Genomic DNA, 13,135 nt, shown 5'->3' on the forward strand with positions numbered 1-13,135 from the left:
TCCCCCTACCCAAGGGAGAATACCAACATATTTTTTCTGACATACCTCTAAGGCTCCAAATCTTTCACAACGATCAAGAAAAATGACTTGTTTAAAAGCTTATTTATATAGTGTTGACAATAAGATTGTCATAGTATGGACATGGAGTAGAATATATTCAACTGGCCAGTGGAATTTTATGTCAGAATAAGCCTATGCCTTCACTTCTCCATATGTTGCATAATACCCACTCCTATTACTGTATAATATTTCCAGTAGCTATTTACAAATCATTCTGAGGAAAAATAACCATTTAGGGTTTTAGATCATATTAGGAAATCACACCTATTTTTAAGATAAAAATCTTAGAAACCACTTCAAGAAGAACAACTTTAAATCAATATCCTTCTAACTAGTAGTGATCATAGAATAATTTTTAATAGGTCATTTGCTAACCAGGTTCACAATTAAAAACAAAATGTCTGGTGAATGAATTGTGGATTGTACAAACTGAACATAAAAACAGACCTGTTTCACAATTGAAACCCCATGTGGCTTCAAGAATATATTAAGTTCTTCTAAGACTGTATCAACATTTACTTTTCATCACTATTTTAAAATAAAAGATCCAATGGAGTGATTGTGTACAATTCTGTCATGTATATGTGCCCGTTGTACTTTTTATTTAGCCAATCTGAATTTAGTGCCTTTCTTGGGTTTAAACTAAATGTTGTAGCCTTTGTTGGCATTGTTCTTAGGACAATGGTTTTAATAAAGGTTAAGGATGTATTCGGGAGAAGTTTCCAAACCATCCTGGAATCACCTGAGTTTGGTAAGTGGCCCTGTTTTTCCATCCCTAAGGCTAACTAAGTAGATGTTACTCATTAGATCATTAGAACACATAAATAATCACAGATTTTCCTGAGATGTTGAGCCAGATATGAAAGTTATCCCCTCCACCCAATTTTTTTTGTCATAAAAAGTGTTCTGAACCCGATTTCCAAAGACATAACGGTAATATATGAACTACAATATTGCAAATTTTGAGCTGATGTGTGACTGTATTGGGGAAAATAGAGGCATCAAATAGTTTTTTTGTTTTGTTTTGTTTTGTTTTGTTTTACAGTCTCATGTTCTGAGGAAAGTCATAAGCCATGGTTCTCAAACACAAGAAACACCTAGGGAACGTGTTAAGATGCAGATGGAAGATTCCAGGTCCACTTAGCAGAGATTCTTGTTCTGTAGATCTGAGATGCTGCCTATGAATCTGCATTTTAAAACAAGTGCTCCAGATGGAGATGGTTCTAACGCAAGTGGTCAGAGTTCAGCTTTAAGGAATCCTGGTCATAAGACTCGCAGGTACCACAGGAATGGTGAGAATTAGCTTTTATAAGAGATGGTGAAAACGGTCCAAAGAAAAGCCATTTTGCTTCTGTTAAAAACAATTTCTTAAATATTCAACTTTTCAGGAAACCACCTAAAGATAAATGTTAACTTTTCTAATTCTGTAAAAGGAGGAGTATTAATTTAGTAAAGTAGTTAAAATACAAAAAATGGAAATCTGCCTTTTTTTTAAAGGATCTATCAAACTTCCCTCAATTGTAATCAATTTTTACTAAGTAGTACAAGGTTTAAAGAAATCTATATTGAAAAGGATCAGCGTAGGACAGACACACTGGGAACCACAAAACCTCTTCCAAGAGTTAAAAATACACACTTTTTTTTTCTTTTTTAGCAAAAGTGAAAAAATGTAAGCATATATTTTTCTAATTTATTTTTGAATTGGATAATAAGCTGTGAATCAGCACTAGGTTTTTTCTTAATTGGATAATTATCCTTTAAAGAGTTGTTTAACAGTTTGGACTTTAAAAAATGTGTTATGTAGGCTGACTTCTGAAGAGCAAAATAAAAGTACCCTAATAAACGCAGCAAAATGCATTAATCCACTATGAATGGAGTTTTACATTTTAATTTATGCCTATTATTTATGTTTATAAAATAATTTCATTCATAGGCTACTCACGGTTGTTATCTGATGCATACAGAAGTGTTAAACAACCAATTGCTAGTTCAGTAGTTTCCTCATGACATCTAATGTTAAGCAAAAATTAGTATGCATATTTAAACATCACCAGTAACCAATACTTTTCAAAATGAAAAAAGTTTCAATTATACCATGCTTTTCTCAAATCATGCTCTTATTTATACAGATCTCAAGTTCATACTCATTATGTTTTAAAAAGATCCCAAACTGGATGGCAGGTACATTTTATTCTGATTCTTTTTTTATTGTTAGCACGTTTCCCAGAAGTCCATAAACTTCTCCGTTTGCACTGTGTGGGCGAGAAGCATTATTTCCCATATGGCTATTGTAAGGGCTTCTTAAATTAAAGAAAGAAGCTCTCGTTTCTGCAGTAGGAAGTAACTCTTCTTTGATTGTGACCTGTGAGACACTTTCAGCAGATGAAGGCTCCCTCCAAATGTCCTTGTCTTGTGTTTCTCGACTGGTAACAGAATTGCCTCCTTTCTGCAGCATATAATATAGTATTGGGTTGGTTTTGGTCAGTCTTGGAGAGTCTTTTTCGTACTCACTCTTCTCCACATCAGTGATGACCCACTTAATGGGTCCTTTCTCACTGGGCATGGAACACCCATTCAAAAGCCCAGATTCTGGTCTAGACCCTGCACAGCCCAAGTGCTCAGGGAAAGTAGGACTCACAGGAGTTTTTACTACTCCTGGGTATGAAAATGTCCTGTTATCCATGCAACTGCTGGGCTGAGTGGGACTGTACATCAGTCCATTTAAAGAAGAAATGCTAAACTCAGGTTTGCTGTTGGTCACATTATTTTTGTGTCCTTTCTTTTTACTGTCAGCAACAGAGTTACTTCTGTGCGGGGACAAATCTCGCACACAGTTTTCTGAGAGAAGCAGCTGTTTCAGAACATTGAAGCTTTTGCTCTCTCTGGCCCAACTCCTGTGTTCACTCTCGCTGGCTGAGCCATGACCAGCAGGATATTTAAACTCAAGATCATTTCTGCTAAATTTCAGCTCTTCCTGGTTAAGCAAGGACCCATACAGTACTTCTGGGGCACTGTGATTGTTTGCAGCATCGACAACGTTGTTTTTCATCTTTTTAAATGGATTTTCTAATGGCTCAGTATAAAGCTTCCTTTTCTTAGGGACCACGCACAGATTCTTTGATTCTAGAAGTGCCATTTCATTACTTCTGTGACTCTTGTCTGAATCATCTGCCAGGTAACTATCTGGATTTTGTCTTAGCAATCGACTTAAGAGACCATTCTTTGAGAAAGAAAAATCCTGAGGTGAAACAGGCTCCGATTTAAAGTCTTCGGACACTGGTAAGGCAGGTGCGCTTCTCTGCACAGCAGGAGCCATACCCAAGAATGGAGCACTCTTGGCATCATGGCTCAAGTGCACATTTGTATTAGGAATTTGTAAGTCATCACAAGGCTCAGATTTTATTTTCACCATCAATATTTGTTCACTTAAAGCTCTCTCTGAGTGTTCCTGAGTACTTTCATCTCTTAAGGGAGTTTTCTCTTTCTTTTCATTTTTGCCTTTGTTGGGGTTTCCCAGGAGCAACTGGAGGACGGTACGTCTTTCAAGCAGATTTTCTATTTCAGAACCGGAAAGCCCCGGTTCAGGACCTGTTGGTTGACTATTAAATGCTTGACTTTCTTCAGCTGTACTCGTTTTATTTGAGAGCAAAGGGCTATTTAATCTATCAATCACACCTATCGGTTTATCTGTGTTTACAGTTAACAGCTGTTTGCTGGGTCTCTGCTCTTCCATTGACATGGAAGACTGCAGTCCACATTGTGCTAAATTTTGTAACAGCTTACTGGCACTGAAAGTTGCAGAGTTTTGTGCACCTTCGTTTTGGGCTGGTTTCTCTCCTGGCGTGTCTTTGCTTTTTGTAAGGTCCATTGAGTGGTTAGATGCAGTCTTTTCAGACTGAGTACTGCAGGCATACGGTGGGGAATTCCATTTGATGACCAGAGAGTGTTGAGAGAGATTGATGGGAGACTCTGCTTTGGCTGATGTAAGTAATGGTGGAGTGCTCACTGGCGTAGTCCGATTTGTACTGGGGCTTTCTATCACAGAAGTCCTTGCATAATTTTGTGTACTGAACTTGGTCACATCATTGTGTACTCCCTGAGGGCTGGTGTTTTTTTCTACATTTTCTTCATTCTTATGGCCAAGTAGCAATTGAAGAAGTGTTACTTTCTGATGTGAGTTTAGCTTAGAATTCTTTGAGGTATCTTGATCTTCTTTGATATCTACGTCTGGGACTTTTGGATCCCAAGTGTTTAGCAAGGATTGAGTAAAGTTATCCAGGGAAACAGGTTGGTCAGATTCTGATTTTTCAGTTCGGTGTTTGCAAGACAAGTCTATGGGAACACAGTTGGAGTAAGAACTTTCATCACCACTGCTGTCATCTGTAAAACTAGGATTGTTATCTGAATATTCATCAATAGTTGTAGGTGTACTACTTTCCTCAAAAATGCTTCCTCTCTCACTGTGACTGTGTCCATTCATTGGCTTAGGTATAGTCTGGCTTTTAAGAAGATGTAAAAGCAAACTATTGTTAGCAGCTTGTTTGATATTGTTTCTTTCCAGTGAGTTCTTATAACCTGCATTTTTAGGGGAAGAAGGAATGATACCCATTGGATTTTGAAATGTTGTAGCACTACTTTTGCTAGCCATCAGTTTGCTTGATGATGTTCTAGCCTGACCATTAAGATGGCTTGACATGGCTTTTGAGAGCTGGAAACTGCCAACATCCTTCTGGCCATTTTCTTGCAATCTGGCCATAGCAGCAAGTCTTTCACTTGCTGCTTGATTTGCATTTTGTGTTTTTAAAGCATGTTCTCGAGAATACTGCTGCAAATGGGCTTCGCTTGACAGAAGTAATGCTAACTGGCTACAAGCAACACTAGGTTTCGGTGAGGTGGCAGGACTAGCCCTTTTTTCTACCATGCTTGCAACAGCCTGTAATCTTGCAGCACATGACAACGGTTCACTCATGACCTTTGTTCCACTTTGTCCAACGTGATGAGGAGATTCTGCAAACCTATCTCTGATGAGGTTTTTAGTCACATCAGGAAGATTTGTATCAGGCTTTTGATCTTTAACTTTACTTTTCTTCAACAAAGTTTTTAAGTGACTTGATGCAACACCATAGCACCTTAAATCCTTCTCCACTTTTAAAGAATCATGACTGAGGGCATATCCTTGCTCCTTGAGGCTCTGCCTAATTTGTTGTGACAGAGCAACAGTCTGCAGCCTAGAGCTGAATGACTGAAGCAAAGAGGCCAGTAATGTGCTATCCTGTTTGCCTTTAGGCACACTGTCAACCATGCCAGCTAGCAAAGCTTCCTTCTTTACGTTTAAATTTACGATAGAATCAGACAGCCTCTTCCGCTTTGCTGCATTCCAGTCCTCAGAAGACTGCAACAGTCTGGCTTTTTTGAGGTGCAGCATGCCAGATCCCTGATATGTATGTGTATTGAGAACTGGACCATTACTTTGACAGGTGGGAAATGCACTGCCAGAAATGTTAAAGTTCTGATCCTCTTCATTATTCCCAGCAGACTTTTTGTCGACGGCAGTACCTGATCCCCCTGCTGCCTGATGCATTAGTAATCCTTCTAGGTAAGTTAAAACAATAGAATCCTGGTGCACATCAGAGCCAAGCTCTTCTCCATGAGTCATGTTCAATAGAAGTGTTCACAAGGGCTTGGTTTCTATTCACTTTAAAGAATGGTTTTCTGTGGTGAGTGAGACGTAACTTTAATAAGTGAGTATCAGTTTATCACCTTCCATAGCAATCAGAGAGAGACGTACTGTTACATTCTGTCCAGGATTTCTTCTGGCAATGACAAGATAAATGAGTCTGACCACAGAGCTGATCAACTTCTATGCAAGAAGGAGGAGAATTCCTTAAAACACAGGTCTGTAGCAGTACGCAGATAGAATCCTTAGTGAATATATTCCTTTTCCTTCTTCATCGTTTGTTCCCCATTGAATGCAAATATCTGTGTTCTAAAAAAAATAAAAATAAGAATAGTTAAGGAGGCAGAACTAGAATCATGTTATACCTACAAGCAAAATAATATAGCATTTCTAAGTGTATATGTATATTACATATAAATAATAGACATATATATGGACTACAGTCACGTTAGTAATTTGTTTTATTGCCATTCCTATTCCATTGAAAATGTCTACTGGAAATCCTGTGGGTTAATCCATACTGTTAAAATGATCAAATCATTAGAGAAGAGAACATATTTTAATGTTATATAACCATCTTCCAAAGCCCGCCAAGTCTCTGAATTTTCATAAGCACCTTTCTGCAAAGTAATGTGAATGTTAAGTCTCCTGTATAGCTTTATAGCTCTACAGGGGAACTAGAACCTGCTTCCTTACATTACTGGGCACTTAGGAAGAAACAAAAGTAGATGTGCAGAAAAAGGAAAAGAGATGCAGACTCTGATGAGTCTGATGTGGGGCTGAGGCCAACAGAACAGATTCATTTCTGACATCATCCCCCAAACACCAGACATTCCATAAGTAATTTTTAGAATTTCTGTTTTCAAAAAAATGAAACCACTAACAAGTTGAAGATTATTTTGTGAGTCTGTTCAAAGTGTGACCATCTTAGTCATATTCATAAACATTAAAATACAGTCATATGGAGGACAGTGATTCTTTAGATGCTTGTTTGAGGCTATCAAGGGTTTAATGTAGTTTGTTAGTAAATCCTTCCTCATGTGCTCTATGGAGAAGTCTTAATGTCAGGTCCATTCCTTACAGATACAGAGGACAGGGAAGGCATAAACATATATAAGAAGTACAATGGAAAATGCCAAAGACATTGGAGTCACAGTTTGAAAAACATTCCAATGGTATTTATTATCTAAGAAGATACCAAACGATTTCCTATCACTAACACATACACAACAGAAGAAGCAAGAACTCATTGCATTTCTGCAAACTTGATAGATAAGTGTCAGTATTGACCTAAGGAATGGGGCCAGTACACCTTTGGAAGAGAAGCTAGAATAAATTCCAAGAATTTTGTTTTTCAAGATGCCAGAACATTTTGTTCAAGTTATTAGACCTGAAGCTATCAACAAATACCTTGGTCCCTATGGAACTGAAAAGATGAATTTTAATTGAAAGATTACCCTGTAGCTTTTTGAGTACAATGCTTAACTCTAAATCAAACTTTAGGAAAGAATTATCTGATTGTATCAAATTGTTGAATGTATTGATTAAAAGGATATGAAATGATAGCCAAAGAAAAAGATACAAAAAGGAGGCAGCAACAATTAATTTCAATTTGTGTAAGGAGTAGGATGAGAAGAGACCTTCTTGAGATTCCAGTGCCACCATTTTAAAAAGCTTCGCCATAATATACTTAAGATGGATATTTTAAGAGGTTAATAATGATATAGAGATGAAATGGTGATGACAACTGCCACCAAATACCCATTCTCCCGTTTTCCTTTCCTAATAAAACCCTGACTTGCTTTTCAGGGAGTAGGGAGGTATCCCAGCTAAACAGCACTTTTTTTTTCCCCATTGGTATATATCTTACAATTGATGGCATGTTGCTTAACTGGAGGCTTATTTTTCTTTCTTAGTGGTATAAAACGTAAGGACACATTTTACAACGATAACATCTTGGAGTTGAGGAAACAGTTTTCTAATTCTCTTCAAAAACTTAATAAGGCCGGGTACAGTGGCTCATACCTGTAATCCCAGCAATTCAGGAGGCTGAGGCGGGTGGATTGCCTGAGGTCAGGAGTTTGAGACCAGCCTGACCAATGTGGTGAAACCCCGTCTCTGGAAAAATACAGAAATTAGCTGGGTATGGTGGCATGCGCCTGTAGTCCCAGCTACTCAGGAAGCTGGGGCAGGAAAATTGCTTGAACCTGGTAGGCAGATGTTGCAGTGAGCCGAGATTGCGCCACTGCACTCCAGTCTAGGTGACAGAATGATACTCCATCTCAAAACAAACAAACAAAAAACAAAAATAACAACTGCTAATATACAATTAATTCTCAGCTAGTTAAGACATTTAACAACCATTTAATGGGATATGCAAATCTACTGTATTTCTCTCCATACCACTACCAACCTTTCTGTTCTTGGGTAGAGTCAAGAAAGTCAAAATCATATCAGCCATTTGAAAACTGGTTTGTAAATAGCCATAAAATATACTTTATTTAAGAATAAGAATGAAGTAAGGAGCACCTTTGAGTTCATATTACTCCTGTTATTGCTATTCTACTTTTTACTGTGTATAATATAATTTGCAAAGTATTATTCATTGCTTTAAAAAGACTGAATTTACACATTTCTGAATTTACAAAGCAGATTTGGAAGTTGATTTAAAAAAGAATTACCATAGTTTCTTTGCAAAGGAGCTCTAACACTGTATTTTACCATTTATTTACCTCTCTACCATTTATTTCCTATCTTCACAGAGAAAGTAGATGACAGATATTAGTAATAATCATCTCTTAATAATCCTTTTTTGGCAATCAGCTTTCTCAGGTTGAAAATAATCATTTCTTAAATATGAAAATTTTTAACTTCAAGAACAAAAATGACATACACAAATAATTTTATCAAGCTCCTTGGGTCTGAGTACTGTGCTAATCATAATTAGTACAGTGCAACACAGTCAACAGATAACTGAATCTTGGGATACATGAAGTTATTCAATGACCAAATTCCCAGTAGGAAGGAAAGATTTTGACATTCAAACACACACATTCTCTCACTCTCAAAAAATATATAGATGAGATACTAAAATAATTCAAGTCACAAATTTGAAACCACATACTGTAGCTCATCACTTAAAGGAATGACGAGGCAAAGGTCATCCTAAATATTCAATTGTTTATTTAATTTAGATCAATACAACACATTCTTACTGAACTCCCAATCTGCTTCGAGATCTGATCTGTCTTAGGATTGGTGAATTATGTTCATTTTTAAAAAGAGATGTGATAGATAGCATCTAGAGAACCAGGCAAGGTGAACGTCCACCTTTAGGTTTCTAGAATATCCCTAATAATAAAAATCTCTTCTCCTCATGCTATTTCTTTTCACATTTTCACATGACTGTTGTATCACCAAGCACAAAAAAATTAAAAAATTGAATGTGATTTGAAAAATCTTCTAAAGATTGTTTTAAGAGTTTTAAATGAAAATTATAAAATGAACATTTTTAGTTTAGAACACGTGGTTACCACAGTATGGATAAAAGTCACTATGTGTATGCACTAAGCCGTCACACCTTCTTCTAGAAAAGTGGACCAGTAACACATTTAGAATAGATTTAAAGGGAAGATGAATAATTGCTTCCAAAATATTCTACGTCAAGGTGGTTATTTTTCATCAATTTCTTTGAAAAAAAAATCCTACAAAACGTACCAATTACACGAAGCAGTGGAGAAAAAGGATTTTCTCATGGAGACCTGTTTTTCAAATGAGATAAACCTGCAAATCAAAGACTGTGGTCACTTGGAGAGGCTGCCTCAGGTGACACAGCAGCAACATCTACCACTTGTTCTAGCAGAAAATAAAGTGCCTATCCTAGGAAAGCAGGAATTCTTATACCCTTAAGGCCTGAATGCACTTCACTCCTTCTATTGAAAGCTCTTCAGGGACCAGAGTGAGCCAAATTTTTTTAGATATCTTCCTTTTCTATCTCTTAAACAACTAGAGAGGGAGAAATCACTAACAATCCTTCTCACCTTTCCCAAGTCTTGCCTTTTCCTTCTATAGTATAGAATGTAATTAAGAAATATAGGAAAAAAAGAAAATGAGGCACGATACTTGGAAATAGTACAGCTTGTTGGGACCTATGGATTTAGGGTATAAGGTAAAATATGACCACTACCTAATAAATGGACGTTTTAAGGTTAAAATGTTATTTTAAGTTATTCAATATTAGCTTAACTCATTTTCTTTTAGTGGAAGACAATCACATTATTCATGAAATTCCAACACATAGTTCTCTTGCCTGGTTTTATATAAACATAACTTAAGAGGGTTGCCAGGTATATACTTGAGTATATTTAGTTACAAATACCTAAATGTCAACACACATTTAATAATCAGGTTTCCTTAAAGCAGTGGCCCCCAACCTTTTTGGCACCAGGGACTGGTTTCGTGGAAGATAATTTTTCCATGAACTAGTGGGGTGGAGGCGGTTTCGAGATGAAACTGTTCCACCTGAGATCATCAGGCATTAGATTCTCATCAACGGTGGGCAACCCAGATCCCTCGCATGTGCAGTTCACAACGGGGTTCGCACCTCTATGAGAACCTAATGCTGCCACCGATGTGACAGGAGGCGGAGCTCAGGCGGTAATGCTTGCTGGCCCACGGCTGACCGCCTGCTATGTGGCCCAGTTCCTAACAGGCTTGGCCTGGGGGTTGGGAACCCCTGCTTCAGAGAATTGCAATTAATGTATATTTCTGAAACTGGAATAGTTTATAAAATATTGAATCCACTGGTTTGTCATTTTCCTAATTTCGATGGTAATTTCATTAGCACTTGTGCATGTGTCTATTTAAAGATATTAAACATTTTCATCACAGTAAGGGAGACTTGCCTTGTATGGTATATACTTGTTAAATAACTTCTAAGTAAAGAAAACAGAACTTTTCTAGAATTTGGCTTATGGTGGATGAGAAGAACCAAAGGAATTAAAAATACTAAAGGGACAGAAAAAGAAAAAAATGGGAAAAAATACTAAGAACAAATAAAGGCATCATAAATTCTGCAACTCTCATGAGGTTTCAGAAGAAAAAACTTAGTTTAGAAACTAAGTAGATTATATTACTAGCCTGTCTTTAAACATTAGGTTAGTAGATATGACAGGCAAGGTGAAGAAAGATTTCTTTTATGAACACTAAAAATGCATATATACAATGACAAAAAAGGAAAACCTATATAATAATAAAATAAAAGCTAACTGAGTGATGTTTGTTTCAACTTGGCTGTCATTTTTATAGAGTGGTTCCATAAAATTTTGGGGAAAAAATGGTTAATTTTAACAAAAAATTTAGTACAACATTTAGGATACCAAGAAGTGCTAAATTTTGATTTCAGTATTATCATCTTAAGTGAAAATCAGCTCACATAATTTTTTTTTGAGACAAGGTCTTGCTCTATTGCCCAGGCTGGAGTGCGGTGGTGAGATTACAGCTCACTGCAGCCGCAGCCTCCTGGACTCAAGTGATTCTCCTACCTCAGTCTCCCAAGCAGCTGGGACTACAGGTGTGTGCCACCATGCAGAGTTGATTTTTTTTTTCCCCCCGGTGGAGATGGGGGTTTCACTATGTTGCCAAGGCTCATCTGGAAGTCTTAGCCTCAAGTGATCCTCCTGCTTTGGCCTCTCAAAGTGTTCGGATTACAGGTGTGAACCACCACACCTGGTTCTTTTACAATTTTAGTGAATTCATTTTAACCCTCAGTATACCAAGAAAAAGTCATCATCATTTATCATCTGGGTCCAACAGACATTTTATTAATATTTAAGTTAATTCATGAATAATTTACACAATAAGAATAAAGAAATGACATAAAACAACTTCATTAGATTTTTTTAAATAAGAATTTAAACGTACACTGTAACTCAATTCTTCATTCCCTGTTTTCCTGGTTTTGAAGGAATATACACCTGAAAAAGGCAAGATGCTTTGAAACTGACAGCTCATCAACTGTCACGGACGAGCCTGGAAATATTTACAAATATTGATTCCAGATTTCAAGTATGTGTTTAAAAGGACTCTTGGGTCTTCTTTTTGTACTTGAAGAATTCAAAAGGTGTTACTTTTGATAACTTTAATAGCTCATAATGATGTTGAAAAGATGACAGAAATTTCTGCTTCGTAATTGCCCAACATATTTCATTTTTAGAGTAACAGCAATTACAATGATCGATCCAATGAATTACTTCATTTCTATATCATCTCTTTCTTTACAATCTCCTTTATCAAACACCTGTCTTAAGTATTTGTCCACTTATGAACAGTTTCAAGTAAATTTGAGTGTTCCAAAAATCATAAAAGATGAAAGAATACTATCACACACCCTTTGAGGAAAACAGAGCCATTGAAGTTTTTGTCACAAAACAGAGTGTTGAGAATAGTGAGCAATGAAATCTTTCCAAATGAATAACTAACTGGATGAAAATACTATACTTACTTTTTGTCCTGAGAACTATATTTTTGAACTATACTGTTACTCATTGATCCCTGTGTTTGAGAAAATTCACCTAGGGGCTGGGCGCAGCGGCTCATGCCTGTAATTTCAGCACTTTCAGAGGCTGAGGCAGGATGAATGCTTAAGCCCAGGAGTTCGAGACCAGCCTGGACAACATGGCGAGACTCCATCTTTACAAAAACATTAAAAAAAAAAATAGCTAAGTGTGATATTATGAAACTGTAATTTCAGCTGCTTGGGAGGCTGAGGTGGGAGGATCACCTGAGTCTGGGGAAGTCGAGGCTGCAGTAAGCCATGATAGCACCAGTGCACTTTAGCCTAGGTGACAGAGCGAGACCCTGTGGAAAGAAAGAACAGGAAGGACGGATGGACGGAAGGAAGGAAACATTCATCTAGGATGTAGCTGAAGACAACAGTCAGTGGAATTGCTTATATAATCAATAGCACCATAATGATTCACGTGTAAAGTATTACCATCAGTTTTGTTCCATTCATCTTCTGGTTTATCTAAGTGAAATATCTTCGTATGTCAACTTTCTTCTCTTTGACATTATAGACAGAAAAATACTGAATCATCAAGTTTTAATAAAACCTTAAAAGGGAAAGATAGTGTCTCCAGATTTTTTATTTTTTACATTCTTGAAAGATAATGTAGCATAATGGGCTCTAAGAAAACTGAAGATGGGGCTGAGTACAGTGGCTAGCCTGTAATTTTAGCACTTTGGAAGGCTGAAGGGGGAGGATCACTTGAGCCCAGGAGTTTGAGGCTACAGTGAGCTATGACTGAGTTACTGTATACCGCACTCTAGCCTGCATGACAGAACAAGACACTGCTTCTTAAAAAAATAAAAAATAAAAAAAAACCAACAAGAAAGAAA

The 13,135-nt window shown here is 37.0% G+C and overlaps 1 protein-coding gene across 3 annotated transcripts in view; it reads right to left on the reverse strand.

Moving 5' to 3' along the window:
* Positions 1-1,709: 1,709 nt before the first annotated feature.
* Positions 1,710-13,135, reverse strand: part of NRIP1 (nuclear receptor interacting protein 1) — a 102,480-nt gene continuing 91,054 nt past the window's right edge. For all 3 annotated transcript variants that reach the window (XM_012001957.1, XM_012001956.1, XM_012001958.1), the window contains one exon: positions 1,710-6,046. In XM_012001957.1, coding sequence (XP_011857347.1) covers positions 2,249-5,716 — 3,468 coding nt within the window. In that variant the 5' untranslated portion in view covers positions 5,717-6,046 and the 3' untranslated portion in view covers positions 1,710-2,248. The remainder of the gene's footprint in view (positions 6,047-13,135) is intronic.

This window comes from Mandrillus leucophaeus, unplaced genomic scaffold, assembly GCF_000951045.1.
Source record: "Mandrillus leucophaeus isolate KB7577 unplaced genomic scaffold, Mleu.le_1.0 Scaffold671, whole genome shotgun sequence".
NCBI lineage: Eukaryota > Metazoa > Chordata > Mammalia > Primates > Cercopithecidae > Mandrillus > Mandrillus leucophaeus.